Source organism: Myxocyprinus asiaticus, chromosome 23, assembly GCF_019703515.2.
Source record: "Myxocyprinus asiaticus isolate MX2 ecotype Aquarium Trade chromosome 23, UBuf_Myxa_2, whole genome shotgun sequence".
NCBI classification, from domain to species: Eukaryota; Metazoa; Chordata; class Actinopteri; order Cypriniformes; family Catostomidae; genus Myxocyprinus; species Myxocyprinus asiaticus.
Genome location: NC_059366.1, coordinates 47,350,226 through 47,375,000, shown reverse-complemented (window position 1 = coordinate 47,375,000; position 24,775 = coordinate 47,350,226). Strand labels below are relative to the sequence as shown.

Here is a 24,775-nt window from a genome sequence, read left to right as displayed (position 1 = left end):
CCCTGACGATATTTCAGCGATGTGAACTGTCTGATATTCTCTGACTGTTTAGATTCAGTTATTTCACACTTCTGTTATGATTTAGATTCAATATAGCGAGATACTTTTGTCATGTGGTTTGTGGTGTAATGCTTGTTTCTATAAAGAACAGCTGTCAAGAAGCTTGAAAGAGATCCTGTTAAATTTACGGTAAAACACTTCCAGCTGTTGTTGCCAGAAATTCACTGTTCAAGTACACTGACTGTGTTTCAGGTACTATATGATGTAATTTGGTGCCTGTGTATTTTACTGTTGAGTTCACTACTGTATATATATTATTAAATTATATAATATTAATATTCCAACATACTGGAAGTATAAAAATCTGCTGTGTCCTTTTAAATGTGCTGTTAATAACAAAAGGCCACATAATGACTTTAATGTCACACCATCACGAAGTGTAACATAAACACCCCAATGTACACAACAGATAACAAAAATAAAACTATTTCAGTCAAATGTAATTAAATGTGATGGGTCACACAAGGACTTCTGGGGTTTTTACCATCATTTTAGCTGTAGTTTAATTAATTTTTGTGGTGATCAACATTGTCACAGATGCTGTCGATTGAGCTGAACCGGAATATTCCTTTAAACCAGTAGATATAAAGAAAAACATCTGAAATGCAAAGAGAACATATGAGTCTTAAAATAGTATTTGAAATGTCAGCTGTGGGCATCTCGCCACATTTTTGAAAATCTTGCTGCAATTAAAGCTCTGAATAATGTCACACATAGCAACAGCATGGAGATGTTTGTCAGAGGCAGATGTATTGTGGGTAATAGTGCTAATGAATGCTGCTCCTGCCCCTCATGCCCACATAAATGCGGGAGTCGCGGTGTGTGCGCTGGAGACGAGCATCAGCTTTATGACTGACGGGTCGCTGCAGCGCGAGCGATGTGATTTGTGGCTGGATCAAAATGATGCTGGCCGCCCGTGCGCTCCGTTATGTGATTTACACACGGCTAAATCAGCCAGACAGCGAGCTGTGGGACCAGATCCATCACTCGCTGGGGAGCGCTTGTTCAGAAGCGGTCCATCAACACATAACCCGACAGGCCTCAGAAACGCTTCACAACACAGCGTCTGATGCGGCTGGTGTCGCGGGACCGTCCCAAGCGCTGCCGTACCACTGTAATGAAACATGATTCAGGAGTAATTGATTTCGATCTTGAAGGACCTGAAACATGGTGAATGTGGCGAGCTTCAGCAGAGAACACACTGATTTATGACATTAAATTCTGAGCGCTCACATATTTTTGTTGACATCAGATATCTGGATAAAAGCTGGAATTACTGTCGACTTTACCTGTCTGTTGTGCACTCACACACACCTATCAGTCCATCTATTAATGCTGGAGTTAAAACAGGCCGTAACGCAGATATAAATATAATAATCTGTCTGAAGATGTTGGCTTCAGCTCACATGAATGTCTAATGAAGCTTCTAACATTCTAAGGTCTGCATGTGTTTTCATGGACTTGTAAGTGTAAAATACATTGCACACACAAATATTTGGTTATTTTTAATGCAGTACTTTTTGCTATTGAGTAAATTAACCATATAAATGACATTTTGTCATGCTGGATTTATGTTTTCCCTGAGCTCGTCATGATGCATTCTGTCATTGTGTTCTATGTTGCCTTAGATCACGTCCACACTAGTCCATTTTCGATTTCCTAAAGTCATAGTTTATCAAAGTATGCAGTTATGGAGTCTCTGGGTTTTTTGTTTTTTTCATGGATGAGAGGCGTAAACGTTGCAAAATCAATGCATTTTAGGACAAAAGCATATTAGTGTGGTCGTGGCCTTTGAATGTGTCCAAAAGGAAGGTATCTAAGAAGGCTTTTTCATTTTATTTTTGAATGCTTTGGAACAGCTTTTGTGTGGCGATTGCATCTATGACGCATTAAGATGTCCCCTACACAAGCACTTCATTGGTTTTCCTCCAGGTCTGTTCCTGAAATCAAAAGATTCAAACTCTGCCGTGAGATTTCATGCTTCTCAGAATCACTGAAATCAATCGTTTCTACTCAAGGGTGACTGTAATCCTGTAGTGTGAAGAGAGATCGTCAGAGATATAAAATAAGATTTAAAGTCATATTTAAAGGGATAGTTCACCCAAAAATGAAAATGCTCTCATTATTTACTCACCCTCATGATATCCCAGATGTGTGTGACTTTCTTTCTTCACCAGAACACATTTGAAGAACAATAGTGAAATATCTCAGTTCAATAGGTCCTTAAAATGCAAGTGGATGGAGATTTCTCTTTTGAAGCTCCAAAAATCACAGACAGTCAGCATAAACATCATCCATATGACTCTTATCGGAAGTATTGGATTATAGTTAAAATTTGACTTAAATATTGATCTTTTTCAAACCAAAAGAAGTCATATCACTTTAAAATACATTAATTTAACCGCTGGAGTCGTATGGATGATGTTTATGCTGACTGTCTGTGATTTTTGGAGCTTCAAAAGAGAAATCTCCATTCACTTGCATTTTAAGGACCTGTTGAGCTGAGATATTTCACTATTTTTCTTCATATGTGTTCTGGTGAAGAAAGAAAGTCACACACATCTGGGATATCATGAGGGTGAGTAAATAATGAGAGGATTTTCATTTTTGGGTGAACTATCCCTTTAACGCTACACTAACCTTTGGCCCTCTAGTGGTTGAAGCAGAAAACTGCAAGTTATTTGCGGAGAAACATTTTATGTGAGCTGTGATTCGGCACTGCTCTTCTGCGCGGATGAATCTCATGGTTTGAGGACTTTAGATATTTGATTTACCTGTAGAACAGGAGTCATGAGTCAATGTGCTATTTTCATGTTGATATTATTTTATTCATTTAAACATTTATAACCAATATATTACTTTGAGCACGATAAAAACACTCTTAGTTATAATCTTAAGCGTTTTATCCACTACACAATGCACATTAATGTTTGTATTGTATTACACATACCAATTTAAGAGGTGAATCTTGTGGTTAATGGCTGATATGAGTTCAGTTCAAGACACTTATTGTTATATAACAGTCTACAGCCTCAGTGAACAATGTGAGTGAATCATAATATTACAATAGTAGGTCTATGCACTGTAAACAATAACACTGTAATATTAAAACACAAAACGAGGATTTGATAATCATGGTGAGGAAATATTCTTTACTGACTATAAAAATAATATGCAGACAAATGCAGCCTAAGAAAACAGTGGCACACACACTTTGGGAATCTCAGAAGTGTTTCTGAACTTATGAACAGGATGAATCATATGGTTTTGAACATGGATTTTTTTTTTTATGTACTCAATAATGAACCTTTGTTAATTATAACCAAAAAATCTTACATAGTGCAGCTTTAAAGATTTATGTTTGGGGGAAGAATGTCCATCCATTTGAAAAGAAACAAGTTATTTTGATTATCTGTCTGTGTGGACTTCAGAGATCTGGTCATTCCTACAATCTGGTGCTTTGAAACTTGATCTTAGGAATCTTTGTTTCATTACTATAAGGTACATGTTAAAGATTTTACTAATCATACCGCTCAAGCTAAATGACTTACATCAAATTCTCACTTACCAGCCATCCAACACACTCCCATGGAGTAATCGTACAGATTTGTACAAGTTGGCTTATATGAATTCATAGGAGTTTTACAACAGACAATCAGGTGAGTCTCTCTCGACTCCTAAAATGCGACAATTACTTTCTTCCGTCATACTTAACGTACTGTTTTTGTGGGGGCCTGGGTATCTCAGCGAGTATTGACGCTGACTATCACACCTGGAGTCACGAGTTTGAATTCAGGGTGTGCTGAGTGACTCCAGTCAGGTCTCCTAAGCAACCAAATTGGCCCGGTTGCTAGGGAGGGTAGAGTCACATGGGGTAACCTCCTCGTGGTCACTATAATATGGTTCTCGCTCTCGGTGGGGCGTGTGGTGAGTTGTGCTTGGATGCCGCAGAGAATAGTGTGAAGCCTCCACACACACTACGTCTCCACGGTAACGCGCTCAACAAGTCACGTGATAAGATGCGCGGATTGACGGTTTCAGACGTGGAGGCAACTGAGATTCATCCTCCACCACCCGGATTGAGGCGAGTCACTACACCACCATGAGGACTTAGAGCGCATTGGGAATTGGGCATTCCAAATTGGGGAGAAATTTCTTCAAATCATGCTTTGGGACATAAAATTAAGAAGCAAGTTTGCAATGCAGAGCTTTCACTTCCACTTTATACATCCAGGGATTTGCATGTCTACAATTAGCCATTTCATACAAATTCGTACGACTTCTCATGAGATCGGATTTGACATCTTTCGAACGCTCCCGGGCAGATATTTTCTATGGATACAAGCGACATAAAAGTGCAGCTCCTATCTGCTTAAATGAGTAAAGAACAAAATCTCCAAATCGGTTGGTCAAGATTACGATCAAAGAACACATTTCAGATCAGAAATTAAATCTGAAATTACTGTGACACTTATTTTTGTCAAAGACGATTGACTTGCAGCTCAGTGGACATGAGGAAATGACACTAGTGCAATAAATTAAAATGATTTCACTTTTTTAAAATGTCACTTTTATTCCCGCAGCAGTGTGTAACATTACAAATATTCTTAATTCTTTTTAACAAGCCCATTAAAACTGTAACTGGTTGAAATGAAACCATCTTAATATCATAACTTGTACTGGGAATGACCCATCTGATCTCAGAGGAGAAACTCATTTCATTGGCCGTCTGTGCAGATTCTTGACTCAATAATGAGCGATTCACTCATGTGGAGCTGTCACACGTGTTCTGCTTCATGTTTTACAGTAAAACCGTATCATCTGTGCTAATGAGTGTTTCAGATGTAGGCATGTGATGGTATCAAATTTTCATGTCACGATAATTGCTGAAGATTTATCACGGTATACAGTATTATCACGGTATTGAATTACATTACAAAAACGGGTTGAAAGATAAACTAACTTTATTGTTGTTCTCTTAATAACGAGTTTAATTACTTTTTCAATACCAAACTGGCCTTTACATTTTAAATTTGGCCTTTAAAAGAACCTTGAATGTTTAAAAATTAAAACACAGCACTAGTAAGCGGAAGGTTGCTGGTTCAATCCCCACAGCCATCACCATTGTGTCCTTGAGCAAGACACTTAACTCCAGGTTGCTCTGGGGGGATTGTCCCTGTAATAAGGGCACTGTAAGTCTCTTTGGATAAAAGTATCTGCCAAATGCGTAAATGTAAATGTAAAATGTAACACCATAGATACATAACCAAATATAACATTTAGTTTGATGTCTTAATATTTAAATAGTCATTCTGCCACAGGGCCACTGATCATTACAGATCAGTACAGACCTTGTCTTGTTGAGCCTAATGTTAAATTAAGGCTAGACTAATTTTATCAAGCAAGCTACTATAGGCTACAACAACAGTATGCATGTTTATCAGGATAAACAGTTATCCAGTTGCTAATATATAGCTAGGTGCACGTGTAATGGTGGCCAGCTGATAGGTAGCTGTGCAATGTGTATAAACCTCACTCTCCTGACCTCAAGAGGTGCAATAGCGACTGACACTAGAGGCTGTAGCCTTTAACCTCCTTGTTAGCACATCCGCCTCCCATGCCAGAGACGCCAGTTCAAGTCCCATACGGAGCGGGTAGAACAGGATTGTGACAATGGTGCCGTGATCCGGATGGGAGTGAGGTTTAGGAGGGTGAGTGTAATGGTGGCCAGCTGATAGGTAGCTGTGCAATGTGTATAAACCTCACTCTCCTGACCTCAAGAGGTGCATTAGCGACTGACACTAGAGGCTGTAGCCTTTAGCCTCCTTGTTAGCGCATCCGCCTCCCATGCCGGAGACGGTGGTTCGAGTCCCATACGGAGCGGGTACAACAGTAGTGTCACACTAGCTACACATTAATAACTGCAAATTCACCCACACTGTATGGCAAAATACTTTCTTACTTCTGACTTAACCCTATTAGAATGCGGATAAAGGGTCAGCAGCATTGGTTTGTTTACATCAGAGGGCACATGTGTCATTTGTTGTCATTTGTTGATGAGATAAAAACTACTGTGTGATCAGAAAAATCAAAACTATTTGGCCAAAAGCTTATCTAGAGTAATTTATGGTATTTTGAAGTGCCCATGACAACAATATAGGACATGTTATTTACCATTATATACCGTATAACAGAATACCGTCACATGCCTATTCAGATGTAACGTCACAGACTGCACTGGAGCTGCAGAACCGCAGTCTGTCAAACTGATGTCCATGTGAAATGAGGCTGAAACTGTGTCAAACGCATTGAAATGACAAGAGAGGAAGATTTCAAACTTCAACCACTCAAATATGCTGCAGTGCATTCAGATTTACATGAACACGTAAACACGCTTCATTGTATTGCGTTCCACACCGGCCATTTACACAGGAGCAGATGTGATGTTTGAAACGGCTCTAGATTGCTGAATTAAAGCTCTGACATTGTGTCGTCCTCAAAGAAACACAGTGTATTTCACTGTTCTTAGTACACTATTCCCAAAAGCACTCGTTTACTTCAATATATGTGAAGAGGAGTCTGAATATCAGGCAAAACCCCTGTGGATTCTCCTTGTAATTTCCTATTTAACACTATATATTGAATGCCGTCTCTTTTTTAGCAGCTCTTGAAGATCATCTCAATGACGTTTGCACAGAATCCACTGTATTAAAATAATATCCTGACATGTCTTCTACAGACATCAGCAATTGCTCGCACCGTCTAAAGTGCATTTACAGCTTCACGGTTTGTGTTTACATAATGAGAATTATTCCTTAAGCAGTTTGTTTTGTTTTCACAACAGCAAATAACACTCGCTCCATTAAACGTGTTTCTCTGCTTTATATTTATAGCATACAGGAGAATTTACAGTCGTTCCTAAACACTCATGGCGGGAAGATCATTTACCTGGAGTGTCAATCAATAACGTAAAGCTTCATTAATCAGTTGCTCTGCTGATCTGACAATTCTTCTGTTTTCTGTGGTGAAAAAGCTAAGATACATCTGGTTTATAATCAGTTACACATGAAAAGTAGCAGGTTGTCTTTCAGAACATGTACTAATATGAATTAAGTGTGCTTGTCACATGAATGAACCTTCACATCAACTGGTGGGTCACAGTTTTGTTTTGGTACCATGTTGGGTCGCCGCTTGATGTCTAATGTAAAATCTAGGTTCTGAAGCAAAAGCAGTTGAGAATCAGTGATGCAGAATATTGAAGAATCATGAACTTTGACAGGAACCGACTTTGAATTGAATTGTGCTGAAGCTCCAAACTAACACAGTTGTCTGAAACACTTGAAATTGTAATTGCGATTAATTTAGATTTTTTGAATTTACGTTAAGGTACTTATTTTATGGGGGGTCTGGGTAGCTCAGCGAGTATAGATGTTGACTATCACACCTGGAGTCGTGAGTTCAAATCCAGGGTGTGCTGAGTGACTCCAGCCAGGTCTCCTAAGCAACCAAATTGGCCCGGTTGCTAGGGAGGGTAGAGTCACATGGGGTAACTTCCTCGTGGTTGTGATTAGTGGTTCTCGCTCTCAATGTGGCGTGTGGTAAGTTGTGTGTGGATCACGGAGAGTAGCATGAGCCTCCACATGCTGTGAGTCTCCGCGGTGTCATGCACAACGAGTCACATGATAAGATGCACGGATTGACGGTCTCAGAAGCGGAGGCAACTGAGATTCGTCCTCCACCACCCGGATTGAGGTGTGTAACCACGCCACCACGAGAACCTACTAAGTAGTGGAAATTGGGCATTCCAAATTGGGAGAAAAGGGGATAAAAAAAGATACTTATTTTATGTGGGACAACTGTATGCCATATTCTTCATGCAAGTTATTCATCCAAAGCAAGCTCTGTAATCTTGATTATTTATTTGATTAACTGTGCAGCCCTACATAGTGCTTTAACAGGAGACGCTCACGTTAAAGGGATAGTTCACCTAAAAATGAAAATTCTCTCATTATTTACTCACCCTCATGATATCCCAGGTGTGTGTGACTTTCCTTCTTCACCAGAACACATATGAAGAAAAATAGAAAAATATCTCAGCTCAGTAGGTGCTTAAAATGCAAGTGGATGGAGATTTCTCTTTTGAAGCATTAACATCATCCATACGACTCCAGAGGTTAAATTAATGTCTTCTAAAGTGATATGATCTCTTTTGGTGTGAAAAAGATCATTATTTAAGTACTTTTTTTAACTCTAAATCACGTTTCCGGTCGGCAGCGGTACACGCGTGTGACGTAATCGCATTGGCATTTGAAACATGCAAGAACTGACGCACATGAGAGACACATGGAAGTGCAGCGTTGTTTACAAGAGATTAGGAGGAACGCTGTACAGTAGCTTCGCTGGTTTTGGTTTAGATCTGTATTTATCTGTTTCTTTACTCACAATGGTGTGTTTGTGTGATTATCCTGGATGTCTCAACTGGGTGGAGAATGTGAGATTACATCTGTAACAACAACACGAATACTTCCCACGAGAGACCGCTTGGACTGCACCCTCTCCTGAAGCATTGTATTATAGTTAAAAAGTACTTAAATATTGATCGCGTGCAGACTGTTTATTAATTAACATCACTGTCCATTGTGGTTAAATAATTGCACAAGATCATATTGTGATTTTGATTTGATTCTGTTTATTTTTGAAGCCCTATCTAGTAACGTCCCACTTGTATAAATCACATTGTGCCTCTGTTTATCCAGTGAAACATTTAATGAGAATTTGCTGAATTACAGACAGGTGACAGTATCAATATAAAGAGTCTGATGAACACACACACACACACACACACACACACACTGCACAATCAGTCCTCACTGACCTGTTTACTCAAATCATCACAGTGGAGTCAAACACTAAAGATGCTCAAACACTGTAGATCACTGACCCTTAGTCAAATCTGACCTCACTAAGGTCATGACCCCTGCGTCAGTCAAATTTCTGTACGTTTACACTGATTGTGTCTCTCTTTCCAACATATTCATTCACTCTTCAGGTGTCTCCTCACGGATGATATAAATAACTGATTTATGACAAGTGTTTGTCTCTTACGACAGTTCCAGAACAGAATAAATTATTTGGAGACGCTCCACTCCTGTCTGTCTCAAATAACAACATTAATAGAGTGAAACACTGTTGTTGTTTTTATGTGTCACTTTGACAGAAAACAGGAAGACTGACACAGCTGAATATGTAAATGAGGTGAACTGATAAAATAAAAGCAGTTTTCTCTCAGAACGCTGTGAGCAAAAGTGTTAATGTGTGATTTTTGTGATAAAAAACGAAACTTTAATTGAAGTAAAACAATTGAAACAGGGGAAATATCTCATTATTAAATATTTTTCTCCAAAACACGTTGGCCACAATTATTGGCACCCCTAGAAATTCTTATGAGTAAAATATATCTGAAGTATATTCCCATTCATATTTAAAAAAATGTAGTGCACCTGGGTGATGAGGAACAAGAAGTTGTTCAACCATGACTTCCTGTTTCACAAGGGTATAAATATGAGGTAACACACAGGCCAAATTCCCTTAGTCATCAATCACAGTGGATAAGACTAAAGAATATAGTTCTGATATGTGGCAAAAGAATGTTGAACTTCACAAAATGGGAAGTGGCTATAAGAAAATATCCAAAGCATTGAAAATGGCCATTTCCATTATCAGGGCAATAATTAACATGTTCCAATCAACTGGAGATCTTAAGAATCGGACTGGAAAAGGACGTGTGACTATATTGTCTCCACTCACAGTGAGGAGGATGGTTCAAGTGGCCAAAGAATCTACAAGGATCACAGCTGGAGAACTGCAGTAATTAGTTGGGTCTTAGTCAGAAAGTCTCCAAAACTACAATCAGATGTCACCTACATCATCACAAGTTGTTTGGGAGGGTTTCATTAAAAAAAGCCTCTGTTCTCATCCAACAACAAACCCAAGCATCTATAGTTTGCCCGACACTACTGGAACTTCAAATGGGACCGGATTCTGTGGTCAGATGAAACAAAAAAAGAGCTTTTTGGCAGCGAACACCATAGATGGGTTTGGCACACACAGAGATGAAGTACCCAATGCCCACAGTTAAATATGGTGCTGGATCTTTAATGTTGTGGGGCTGTTTTTCTGCCAGAGGTCCTGGACATCTTGTTCGGATACATGGCATCATGGACTCTATCATATACCAACAGATACTAAATCTAAACCTGATTGCCTCTGCCAGAAAGCTTAAAATGGGCCCAGACTGGATCTTACAGCAGGACAATGATCCAAAACAAACATCAGAATCAACACAAAAATGGTTTACTGACCACAAAATCAAGGTTCTGCCATGGCCATCCCAGTCCCCTGACCTGAACCCCATAGAACACCTGTGTGGTGAACTGAAGAGGAGAGTCCACCAGCATGCATCTCTGAATTTAAAGGATCTGTAGAGATTCTGTATGGAGGAATGGTCTCAGATCCCTTGCCAGGTGTTCTCTCATTAGGCATTATAGGAGAAGACTCAGAGCTGGTATCTTGGCAAAGGGAGGCTGCAAAAAGTATTGAATAAAAGGGTGCCAATAATTATGGCCAATGCGTTTTGGAGAAAAATATTTATTTAATAATGAGATATTTCCCCTCTTTCAATTGTTTTACTTCAATTAAAGATTAGTTTTTTTGTGATTTTTATTTTATTAATTTTTTTTAATGAAAGATCAAAAGGATAAACAATGCAGATTTTTTTTCACAGCCTTCTTTGCTCATATTTACCAAGGATGCCAATATATTTGTCCACAACTGTAAAACATTCTGGAAGTGTTGTGTGTTTATTGATGTTTTATTGGAAGAGCGTCTGGAGAGATGTCTCCTGCAGAGATCATCTTCACTCAATACAGGTGCATCTCAATAAATTAGAATGTCGTGGAAAAGTTCATTTATTTCAGTAATTCAACTCAAATTGTGAAAATCGTGTATTAAATAAATTCAATGCACACAGACTGAAGTAGTTTAAGTCTTTGGTTCTTTTAATTGTGATGATTTTGGCTCACATTTAACAAAAACCCACCAATTCACTATCTCAAAAAATTAGAATATGGTGACATGCCAATCAGCTAATCAACTCAAAACACCTGCAAAGGTTTCCTGAGCCTTCAAAATGGTCTCTCAGTTTGGTTCACTAGGCTACACAATCATGGGGAAGACTGCTGATCTGACAGTTGTCCAGAAGACAATCATTGACACCCTTCACAAGGAGGGTAAGCCACAAACATTCATTGCCAAAGAAGCTGGCTGTTCACAGAGTGCTGTATCCAAGCATGTTAACAGAAAGTTGAGTGGAAGGAAAAAGTGTGGAAGAAAAAGATGCACAACCAACCAAGAGAACCGCAGTCTTATGAGGATTGTCAAGCAAAATCGATTCAAGAATTTGGGTGAACTTCACAAGGAATGGACTGAGGCTGGGGTCAAGGCATCAAGAGCCACCACACACAGACATGTCAAGGAATTTGGCTACAGTTGTCGTATTCCTCTTGTTAAGCCACTCCTGAACCACAGACAATGTCAGAGGTGTCTTACCTGGGCTAAGGAGAAGAAGAACTGGACTGTTGCCCAGTGGTCCAAAGTCCTCTTTTCAGATGAGAGCAAGTTTTGTATTTCATTTGGAAACCAAGGTCCTAGAGTCTGGAGGAAGGGTGGAGAAGCTCATAGCCCAAGTTGCTTGAAGTCCAGTGTTAAGTTTCCACAGTCTGTGATGATTTGGGGTGCAATGTCATCTGCTGGTGTTGGTCCATTGTGTTTTTTGAAAACCAAAGTCACTGCACCCGTTTACCAAGAAATTTTGGAGCACTTCATGCTTCCTTCTGCTGACCAGCTTTTTAAAGATGCTGATTTCATTTTCCAGCAGGATTTGGCACCTGCCCACACTGCCAAAAGCACCAAAAGTTGGTTAAATGACCATGGTGTTGGTGTGCTTGACTGGCCAGCAAACTCACCAGACCTGAACCCCATAGAGAATCTGTGGGATATTGTCAAGAGGAAAATGAGAAACAAGAGCCCAAAAAATGCAGATGAGCTGAAGGCCACTGTCAAAGAAACCTGGGCTTCCATACCACCTCAGCAGTGCCACAAACTGATCACCTCCATGCCACGCCGAATTGAGGCAGTAATTAAACAAAAGGAGCCCCTACCAAGTATTGAGTACATATACAGTAAATGAACATACTTTCCAGAAGGCCAACAATTCACTAAAAATGTTTTTTTTATTGGTCTTATGATGTATTCTAATTTTTTGAGATAGTGAATTGGTGGGTTTTTGTTAAATGTGAGCCAAAATCATCACAATTCAAAGAACCAAAGACTTAAACTACTTCAGTCTGTGTGCATTGAATTTATTTAATACACGAGTTTCACAATTTGAGTTGAATTACTGAAATAAATGAACTTTTCCACGACATTCTAATTTATTGAGATGCACCTGTATAACAAACTTATTCGAGTCTATGTCTGTCTCTCTATTCACTTTCATTTGTTTGTCTTGATTCAGAGTCAGACTCTAACTCTAACCCTAACTCTATTTTAGTGTTTGTTTTTTTTTCTGTTTCATTGGTGTGCAATGAAATTAACCTAAAGTCCTGACAGATAGCAGGAGCAATTCTTTAGTTTCATGTAACATGACGTCTTGAATTAGAAATAATGTGTTTCTATGGCAACAACACTTGTGCTACAGGATTTGTGTCTTCTGATTGAGACTTTCAGTGCTGGTCAGATTTTACTGCAGTAATTATGAGAAATATGTCCGGCTGTTCATCGGTGCATATATAATGACATCTAAATAGTGCACACTAACTGGAGGGATGATATTTCAACATCCTTTGCTTCCTAAAGAAACTATGGATGAGTCCAGCGCTATCCCATAAGTCAGAAGTGCAAAGTGAGTGGTCATAGCCATAAAGTTTTGGTATTTTCATGCAAGCATGCACTAAGTCGAAATCACGAGCACAATGCGCTAATGGGCTGTGTCAAGTATAATTAAATTCAGAGGTTTTTCTCCAGTTATTGCAGCGTCTGTGTCCTATTATATAGTCTATTCACTCAAGCACCAGTGATATAAGCAAACACAGCACATTCATTAGAAGTTGGTAGTGTAAATGGACTGTACGCAATGAATTAGAAGAATTGAAAATTACATTCTTTTGTGCATTACAGTAACTGCATCCTTGATGATTGCCGGGCATATTTCTATGACAGTGACACGCTACTTTTATATGCATGGAAAATGTGATTCTCGTCAGGATTTGGATGTATGCTCAGTTTAATTATAGAAAGTGCAAGTATTATTAATCATATTGATCTACTGACACACAAATCATGGCTAGTATTAACAGTGATTTTATCGGCACACTCTTCACTTCTACTGGTCAATTCTGATTTTGAAAAATGTAATTAATTAATTGAAACATGAAAAAACTATACCCAAAATATTTCCAAATTCAAATTACACTTCAAATGAAACAGAAATATAATCAAAATAACAAAGTGGTCAAAAACTCACACCAAATCCAAACATTTTACCCTTACTAACATTTTTTGCTTTTGCAGTGACTTAAAAAAACTCTATGACAACAGTTGGAAAAATACTAATATAAATTAGATAATATTAGAATTTTTTTTTTTAATTTTATTTATTACACATTTTCACATATTCCAGCTAGGCTGGGGTCAGAGTGCAGGGTCAGCCATGATACAGTGCCCCTGGAGCAGATTGGGTCAAGGGCCTTGCTCAAGGGCCCAACAGTGGCATCTTGGCAGTGCTGGGGCTTGAACCCCCAACCTTCTGATCAGTAACCCAGAGCCTTAACCGCTGAGCAACCACTGCATTACAAAAATCGTGATAACACCATCTAGTGGCCAATTTTTTTTTTAACTTTGCACAACTCTCTCAGACCAAGAGTCAAATAGGTCCACCAAGTTTCGTTCCGATCGGTCATTGTTAACCTTGTGTAATAGCTGCTGAAATTTGATTGGCCGATGGCGGCCATGTTTTTCAACATACGTGAATGTCCATATAGACAATGATGTCAGCTGAGACAAAGACAATGTATGCAAATTGTGAAGTCAATAGGATTAACGGTTTAATAGTTACAGCCAATTTCAAGTTTTTTGGTATTATAGCGCCACCATGTGTCAAAACCGCACCAACTTTTCTGGGCGACCAAAGATTGACCTCTTACATAAGCATGCCAAGATTGGTGAAGATATCTCATTTCCTTCAAGAGTTATAGCCATTTATGTAAAATTAGCCACTCCTACTTCTGAAGTTTTCGCATACTGTAGCTAGCTCGATCAAACTTTTTTTGATAACTTTTGATATCGAGACTCCATAGAATCGTTTGGCACTGCTTTGATCCCGATCGGACGAAAAACCTAGGACTAGTTTGCAAAAGTAGGTTTTATGAAAAATCCAAGATGGCAGAACATTTTTATAGGCAGAAATGAAATCGGAGATATAAGTTTTGTTTGGTTTGAGCCAAGGATTCCAATGGTATAAAGCACTTGAGTCTACGACAAACGATCTAGGAGTTATGAGCAGTTTCACGTTTTTGATCGCTGTAGCGCCCCCATTGACCGATTTGGCCGAGTCCGTGTTTCTGAGTAGTGAGCAATACTACTACCATCTGACCAAGTTTCAAGTCTCTAGGCCTTACGGTTTGCTCTGCATGATCAGTTTTATGGCAGAATAATAATAATAATATTAATAATAAAAATACAAATCTTAACAGTTACAATAGGGTTTCATCGCTAAGTGCTTGAACCCCTAATAATGGAAAAATAATCAATGACCTTTAAATATTTTAACACATCTCACAAATTTTAGTTTTATAAAACGGCTTCAACAGTGATCGTCAGAGACATAATTTGATGTTCCACTATATTTTCAGAGTTTGAGACATGAACTTTTTTAACACCTGCTGGTGGAATCTCCAAACTGCATATGCAGGAACTGATTTTAGACTTTGTGCTGAAAACAGGCGTGCCTCTGAAACGTCTTAGTGCAATGACCTATTACTGAGGAAAATAGCAAACTGCACTCTGCGCCACTTCATTAAAATACAATACACACACAGTTAATGCAAACACTCCCACACACGACCCACAATGCACTGGGATGAAAATTGGATAAGACGTAGTGCACGGCCGTTGCTTGTAGCCCTAAATGTTTTTACATTCATAAAAACAAATCTAGAAATTAGTGTGTTCAATTAATGTTTTCAGTTTAGCAGCTTTATTAATGTAAGTCTACGATCCACATGAATGTTTTTTCTTGAGCAAAGTAACAGCAATAACTCAACCGATCCTGTTTAGTAGTTGAGAAAGTGAGAGATGTGGACAGGAATGAATGTTTGATTTGAGCTTCAGTCACATGATGAACTGAAAGTATTTGAAATCTTGTTAATAAGTGCAGATTGTGGAATAGAGACACAAAGAGTTTATGACATGAAGCTCTTCAGGGGCTTTTAGAGAGCAGAAGATAAGAGAAAGCGCTCGAGCAGAAGGAATCGATCGCTTTAAACAATTACAGGAGCCACAGCAGGCCGAGTGAATGTCACTAACCTGACAGCCTGACATTACCTGACCTGTCTCACCTGGGACATGTGTCTTCAGTACACTACAGAGTGACCTTCACTGTGACTGCATTAGTTCAACGGCTTCTTTCATCTGTATGTTTCATGAAGCTGTAGGCTCAAACAACAGTACTGACTCCATCACTGGATATTCAAGTTCGTATGTAGGTTAGTTTGGTTTTACATGCTGAGATTCTTCTGCAGAATATCCATCAGGAGGGTTTTTCTAATGGAGTTTTCAGTTTGTTATCAGCTGCATTATCATTATTGAACACTACAATAATAAAAGCTCCTTTCTTTTAATGTAAAAATCTCTCTTTGTACTGTAAAAGAAACTGATATATATATATATATACTGTATATATATATGAGCAGGCCAAAAGACGTTTTGAGGAAAAATGAAATTGTGAGATGCAAATTATTCTAAACTCTTGATTGAGCTTTGTAAACAGCTTCAAGCCAAATCCATCAAGATCATATCAGTGTTTTGACCCAGCTAACATAAAACAAACCCAGTGTGATTATACAGATATTAGAACACATCCCTCAGGACAAATAACTAACCGTTTATCTGTGCAATCTTCAAGATGAACATCAATGACTCGAAAGCTTTAACCTTATTTCCCAGAGCTTCTGAAAAATGTAATGAAAGCAGCAGTAATGAAGATACCACTATATTTACAGCATGACTTCCTGTTGCATTCTGCTGCTGTTAAACCCGAGTTTCAGACTTGGATATTTACTGTACAATCATGAGGAAAATGCATAAAGAGAGATGTGAGAATGTCAGACGTGATGTGAAGATCATACGTGACATTCAGCATCTGTCAACATCTGCTCTCAATGTCAAACGTGATTAGATTGAAGTGTTTTCATCAAGAATGGATGAGTGGCTATACAGATGTTCAATACTGTCAAAAAACTCCTTGATCCAGTGAGAATGTGAGCAGAAGGATTTACTGCAAACAGTGTTAGTAAATCAGTTCAATTCTAGCTATGTTTCCATCCAGGCTGTGAATTAAATTGATGCAAAAAGCCATAATATCGCAAAGTAATCAATGTGACACACACACAGTTGATCTCCAGCATCTGGTGTGATATTCTGATTGTTAGTGTGTGAACTCATGATGTTTTGATGTCTTGTGCTCTGATGGTGAAATCTCATACTGTTTTAGTCAGATGTGGCACAACAAAGTGGTGAAAGTGATAAGAATCTCTTCAATGTAAATCTGAGTTTTTCGAGAGACCGTTACATTTTGTCAGTCTCTTGGTTTCTATTTCTGTGATGTTGTGCCGTGAAGTTCCGCCCACACTGAAATCTCATTGGTCCAAAATTCTGCTGCACATAAAGGTATATTAAATGTCTTTCAAACACTGTAGTATTTCACTAATTATATCTCCCCTATTTACAATCTTGGGGTCCAATTAGTTCCTTCAGATTTTCCTGATGTGAGAAATTTTACTTAAAGGGATAGTTCACCCGAAAAATGAAAATCCTCTCATTATCTCACCCTCATGATATCCCAGGTGTGTGTGACTTTCTTTCTTCACCAGAACACATTTGAAGAAAAATAGAAAATATCTCAGCTCAGGAGGTCCTTAAAATGCATTTGAATGGAGATTTCTCTTTTGAAGCGTTCAGCATTAACATCATCCATACGACTCCAGCGGTTAAATTAATGTCTTCTAAAGTGAGACGATCACTTTTGGGGTGAAAAAATATAAATTAAGTACTTTTTGGCTGTAAACCATCGCTTCTGTTAGGCTTCAGGAGAGGGTGGAGTTAAAGCAGTCTCTCGTGTGATGTATTCGTATTATGTTACAGATGTAATCTCACGTTCTCCTCTCGGTTGAGACATCCAGGATAAGTGCACAAACACACCATTGTGAGTAAAGAAACAGATAAATACAGATCTAAACCAAAATCAACCAAGCTTCTGTGCAGCGTTCCTCCTAATCTCTTGTAAACAACGCTGCTCTTCCAAAATGGGTAACTGAGAAATATTGATGGTGCATCGTGGGTCTTTCTTCAAGGACTTATCATTTCATCTTGTCACAAGGAAATTTTTCTGTTGCATGTCAGGTAAACGAACGCATCAGTAACGGATTTGTTGAGGTCAGTGTGTCACAGAGTCTGTTGCAGAGATATTTCACACATCAGATCACCAAACATCAAACATGATCAAATTATCTACAGTACTACAGACATTTTGTGTTCATTCATCAACCTCCAGACTAACTGGACCAGACAAGGTATTAAAAGAGCGCGCTCAGATAAATAGTGTTGGCAAAAAAGAGCTGCATTTGTAATGAGATCGCTGCTAATTGGAGATTAGAATGAAGAGAGAAAAATCATAGGCCATTTTCCCTTTGTAACCCTGTTTAATTAAAATCCCTCAGCAGAATTTAAATTAGCACATGAAACACACTCAATCTTCTGTTTAACTGGTACATCTGTGTGTTCAAATCACCTGACCTGAGTGAAACATGCCATAACAAACACACAACACACGTGTATCTACACAGCATAGAAAACAATCATCACCAATCATAAACTGGCATTTTTAAAAGTTTCAGTTTAGAGATGAACGTGTTGCATTGTGACACATGTTGCCTGAGCTAGTGAGCTCCGGTTGTGTCAAGTATAGTATACTGCATACTATGGGAGTAACGGTTTGAAATATTCACGGTATGATAACTCACAAAAAAATACCACAATAGCACGGGGTTAAGGATGCATTGTTAATATTAATAATAGTTTAATATTTAGTTATAGCTAAATTTAGACTAGAAAAGACATGTTTCCTACTGCAATTTAATTGTATGTCATTCTGTATCACTGTCCATTTCCTGTACGCCTTAAGCACTTTGTAAACCCTATTTAATACTTTACAAATTAAACTTATTAGTAGTAGTAGTAGAAATATTAAACACATTGTAGGTCTACTATTATATTAATAAATAAATGCATGAACAAACAGTCGGCCCATCATAACATTATTTTAAGCACTTAAATCTGTTTGCTGTGTTTGTGAGTGACAGAAAGCACAAACATAACATTAGTCTACCTATAAGCCTGAATGTGTCATTCAGATCATGTAAAACTGTATTGTATCTGGTGTTTTTTATAAAAGAGGGTCTATTATTTATTATCATATATATGACACTGTGTGACAAACCTTACAAAATGGGTACCTGAGAAACATTGATGGTGCCTCGTGGGTCTTTAAAAGTATTCCCAAACCGCTTTAGTGGGGGAAATAAACACATGTCTGTGTGCTGCAATTGTATGACGTGGCGTATTTGTGCTTGTCGCCTTTAAAATGGAGTGAATTAGAGATTTATTTAATCACATCAAGTTTACATGATGCTGTGTAAATGTAGCTGATTCTGACTTAATTGAACTAATTTGGTCAGATGTCAGTAATTTTGGAGTTGTCAGTGGTTTGGAAACTGTCTGAAGTATACCGTGAAACTGTTTCATCCCTACTGAAACTGTTTCATCCCTACTGAAACTGTTACATCCTTACTGAATCTGTTACATCCCTACTGAAACTGTTACATCCTTACTGAAACTGAAACTGTTACATCCCTACTGAATCTGTTACATCCCTACTGAAACTGAATCTGTTACATCCCTACTGAAACTGTTACATCCTTACTGAAACTGAAACTGTTACATCCCTACTGAAACTGAATCTGTTACATCCCTACTGAAACTGTTACATCCTTACTGAAACTGAAACTGTTACATCCCTACTGAAACTGAATCTGTTACATCCCTACTGAAACTGTTACATCCTTACTGAAACTGAAACTGTTACATCCTTACTGAAACTGAAACTGTTACATCCCTACTGAAACTGTTACATCCCTACTGAAACTGTTACATCCTTACTGAAACTCAAACTGTTACATCCCTACTGAAACTGAATCTGTTACATCCTTACTGAAACTGTTACATCCCTACTGAAACTGTTACATCCCTACTGAAACTGTTACATCCTTACTGAAACTGAAACTGTTACATCCCTACTGAAACTGAATCTGTTACATCCCTACTGAAACTGAAACTGTTACATCCTTACTGAAACTGAAACTGTTACATCCCTACTGAAACTGAATCTGTTACATCCCTACTGAAACTGTTACATCCCTAATGAAACTGTTTCATCCCTACTGAAACTGTTACATCCTTACTGAAACTGAATCTGTTACATCCCTACTGAAACTGAATCTGTTTCATCCCTACTGAAACTGTTACATCCTTACTGAATCTGTTACATCCCTACTGAAACTGTTACATCCTTACTGAAACTGAAACTGTTACATCCCTACTGAAACTGAATCTGTTACATCCCTACTGAAACTGAATCTGTTACATCCTTACTGAAACTGAAACTGTTACATCCCTACTGAAACTGAATCTGTTACATCCTTACTGAAACTGAAACTGTTACATCCCTACTGAAACTGAATCTGTTACATCCCTACTGAAACTGTTACATCCTTACTGAAACTGAAACTGTTACATCCCTACTGAAACTGAATCTGTTACATCCCTACTGAAACTGAAACTGTTACATCCTTACTGAAACTGAAACTGTTACATCCCTACTGAAACTGAATCTGTTACATCCCTACTGAAACTGTTACATCCCTAATGAAACTGTTTCATCCCTACTGAAACTGTTACATCCTTACTGAAACTGAATCTGTTACATCCCTACTGAAACTGAATCTGTTTCATCCCTACTGAAACTGAAACTGTTTCATCCCTACTGAAACTGTTACATCCTTACTGAATCTGTTACATCCCTACTGAAACTGTTACATCCTTACTGAAACTGAAACTGTTACATCCCTACTGAAACTGAATCTGTTACATCCCTACTGAAACTGAATCTGTTACATCCTTACTGAAACTGAAACTGTTACATCCCTACTGAAACTGAATCTGTTACATCCCTACTGAAACTGTTACATCCTTACTGAAACTGAAACTGTTACATCCTTACTGAAACTGAAACTGTTACATCCCTACTGAAACTGTTACATCCCTACTGAAACTGTTACATCCTTACTGAAACTGAAACTGTTACATCCCTACTGAAACTGAATCTGTTACATCCCTACTGAAACTGAAACTGTTACATCCTTACTGAAACTGTTACATCCCTACTGAAACTGAATCTGTTACATCCCTACTGAAACTGTTACATCCCTAATGAAACTGTTTCATCCCTACTGAAACTGTTACATCCTTACTGAAACTGAATCTGTTACATCCCTACTGAAACTGAATCTGTTTCATCCCTACTGAAACTGAATCTGTTACATCCCTACTGAAACTGAAACTGTTTCATCCCTACTGAAACTGTTTCATCCTTACTGAATCTGTTACATCCCTACTGAAACTGAAACTGTTTCATCCCTACTGAAACTGTTTCATCCTTACTGAATCTGTTACAGCCCTACTGAAACTGTTACATCCCTACTGAAACTGAATCTGTTACAGCCCTACTGAAACTGTTACATCCCTACTGAAACTGTAACTGTTACATCCCTACTGAATTTAGAATTACATTCTGAACATGTTTAAATATGAGTCGTTTTATTATGATTTCAAACTATTTTCAAAATCTATTCTCACCTACAGCGATTTACAGTGACAAAGTGACCTGAAATTGTTCAATTTAAATAAGAGTTGGCGATTGTGTCAGTGTTGTCACACACCAGCTGCATTCCCATTAAAGTTCAGATTCTTTCATAAAAACAATCTAACAAATACGTACAAACAGGCATGATGCAGCAGACATCCATATAATCATCAAACTCTGCACTGCAAAAAACATTTTTTCCCCCAGTAATTTCCCAGTATAATATAATATCTAAACATCCTCAAAACAAGACAAAATGACCTGAGAAGCAGAATAAAATAAGATATATTAAGTCTTGTTTTTAGAAAAATCTAACAAACTTCAGTGTGTTTATGCTTAAAACAAGAAAAACCTGTTTGCCACTGGGGTAAGAAAAAGAAACATGTTTTATCTTTGAATCACGTTTTTTTTTCTAACCCCATTTGCAAATAATGTTATTTGTTATAAACATAAACATGACTAAATTGTTAATTTCCCTGAAAACAAGACAAAATATTCTTAAGACATTTTGCATCTCAAGCCAAATACTAAGACAAGTGTTGTTTTTTTGCAGTGTGTTAGTCCTGTGTATTGATTTTAACATAGACAGTTGCGTTTCCTTGTGTCAAATAATGGCGTTCCACAAACTCCACATCACCTGTGTTCGCATGTCGTGACCTCAGGAAGTGTCATTTGCTCCTGAAGCCCCGCCTGAGGATGAGTTGGTCCGGATCGAGTGGACGGTACAGAGTTCTTCTGTAATTCCAACCCAAACGCTGGAGGAGCATTCTGTAACTGTCTCCTGTACTGCACGAAGCTGCACATCTTCAGAACGATGGCCAGAATGTTCTTGCCCATGAGGATCCCAGACACTCTGTTGTCCTTATAGAGGAGCATGTTCCCTCCACGGATGAAGAGCGTGACGATGTTAATGGTAACTAAACTCAGGATGGGGTAAAGCATCATCTTGTGAGGGCTGATGTTGATGCCTTGCATACTGATCTCGCTGAGCGACACACATGGCAGCACTAACACAAGAATATAGCAGTAGAAAAACATCAGACCCTCGGCCCAGAGAGGAAGCCCTTTCTTCTGTGGCTCCCACAGGTTGGCCTGGATGTCTAAAACATCCAAGAGATCCACCACAACCCAGAACAAACGGTTCCTAATCTCCTCTTTCTTCTTGAAAGCCTTCACATATTCCATGTGGTCAATGCCGACCAAAATCACAAACAGCACGGGAATGCAGATGGAGAGCAAGAGCGTCAACGCTTTCCGTGCTAATGCGTCCAGACTTTTGCGGTCGGCCTTGTAGTTCTGATACACGAAATACACCTTCATCTCCAAAACAAAGATGTAAAGGAACCAAAGTATCATGGCGTAGCCTCGTTTTGCGGTCCTCACCTCGGCTCCAACCCACACGGCCACATATCGCAGCACAATGAGGAAGCAGAGGTCTCCCACCGTCACCATGATACAGATGCCGATCTTCCGCGGCCCGTGATTCTGCTCCACGAGGTACGCGTCTATCAGCGCCATGCTGCTCATGATGATGACGGTGGACAAGAACACATGTGCTTTGTTGGTTGGAGGGGGCGGGACCATCGTGCCACGGGCAGGCCGGCGGACCCTCACGACCCGTTCCCTGATTGGTGGATTTGGGGATGCTCCTCGATGAGGGGGATTGATGGAGCTCAGACAGTTCTCCCCCCTAGAACTGTTCCCATGACTGACGTCCAGGATTCACCAACTGGACACAAATGAAATCACGCCGATCACCCAGAAGCCTTCATGCATGAATCATCAAAGTCAATATATTTTAGCAGAATCTTTAAGAATCTTTAGTCTGGCAGTACTTCAGGCACAGATTCAAGATCTTCATAACTGATTAGAAAAGATCTTCCTCATGGCTTTTTACAGCTACAGGTGCGTTTAATGCACTCTCACAGGAGACATATTTAAAAGAAAATGTATAAACCGTTTGGACACCTACTTTATCCTCGGACTAAAGTTCACTTTGATGTCGAGCTGTTGACCGTCCTCCTTGAGAGCAAATTAGAGCAGTAATCCATATTAAAGTGACAGGTAACACAAGCCGTCCCTCTCTGGATTGGTTAAATCCTGCAGTCCAGCACGCTTCTTCAAATTACAGCTAAAGAAATTCCCAGAATCTCTCAGATGTAATCCACTCAAGTTTGGAGGGTGCAGAGAAGTAGCCGTTTGTGAGGTGGCTTTCAATTCCAGCACAAAACAGAGAGAAAAAAAAAACTGAAGATTTTCCTCCTTTTTCATTGAATCGAAGTAAAGCTAAACTCCCTTTATAGTGCTTTGGAGAGAGGAGAGGAACAACTTACAGAGGAAAGTTCTTTTAGCTGAGAATCCACTTAAAGTTGCAGGTTGTCCTGATAATGGTGCTGGTGTGTGTGTGTGTGAATGCAGATGCAGTCGTGCTTCAGCGCTCTTGTGTCCCGAACGCTCGCCCCCTCAGAGCGTCGTAGGAATCTGCTGTGTGTCTCTGCCGTCAGTGATGCATTATCGCCGCTCTCTCGTCACACACTCCGCTGCAGCTCAGAGCCACTGCGTGCTGCATGAGGAATGCTGGTGCTCTGCTGTAATGTGTGTGAGGAATGTTGTGTGTCTCTCTCTGTCACTCTTTTCCTCTGTGTGTGTTAATGAGGGTGTGTGTGTGTGATCGCGGCTCCTTCCACTCAGACACACTGTCGCTCCTTCAACTCTATCTCTCTCTGATTTGCTCACCCTCCTCTTTCCTCCCTCCTCCTTGTGTGTGTGTGTGTGTGTGTGTGTTCACTGAAGGCATGTGCTGTTTGTTCAGGTGATATTCAACAGACCACAGCTGGCTGATAACTGTTTATTTTAAATAGGAATGTGCCGCTCAAACTGTTCAGATCAGACTGAAATGATTAGGAGTCTTGTTGAAAATAAACATTGTGTCTCTTCAGAAGGATCTGCAGAGTGGTAGGTGCTACACACATGCACACACATGCATGCGCACACGTACGCACACACGCGCACACACACACACACACACACACACACACACACTGTTTTGGAGTAATAGTACCTATCCTACTCGTTCATTATAGAGTGCAACAGTCTGGTTCCAGAAGTAAAAATCACATTCATTTTCTCCATAGGCTATTTGAGTTTTATGAATAACTTAACCCTTAAAGGTGATGTATGTAATTTCTGCGCTACTAGTGGCATCAAACAAATATTTGCCAGCACCCTTTAGACTCCTTTTGCACTCTCTGATTTCCTATGAACAAATAGGCCATATTAATAAAAGGTGATAAACATTTAATGTTGTAATGAACAAGACCACTATAACATTATACACACCGGACAGAAAGCGTGGCAGAGGAATTGGCTCGTCCGATAACATCGCCGGATTGAACAGGTGTT

General features: G+C 39.1%; 1 protein-coding gene across 1 annotated transcript in view; it reads right to left on the bottom strand.

The window, feature by feature from the left end:
* Window positions 1-23,895, bottom strand: part of LOC127414389 (transmembrane protein 121-like) — a 27,328-nt gene extending 3,433 nt beyond the window's left edge. The window contains exon 1 of the mRNA XM_051652392.1: window positions 22,011-23,895. Within this exon, the coding sequence (XP_051508352.1) occupies window positions 22,011-22,957 (947 nt within the window). The 5' untranslated portion in view covers window positions 22,958-23,895. The remainder of the gene's footprint in view (window positions 1-22,010) is intronic.
* Between the last annotated feature and the right edge of the window lie 880 nt (window positions 23,896-24,775).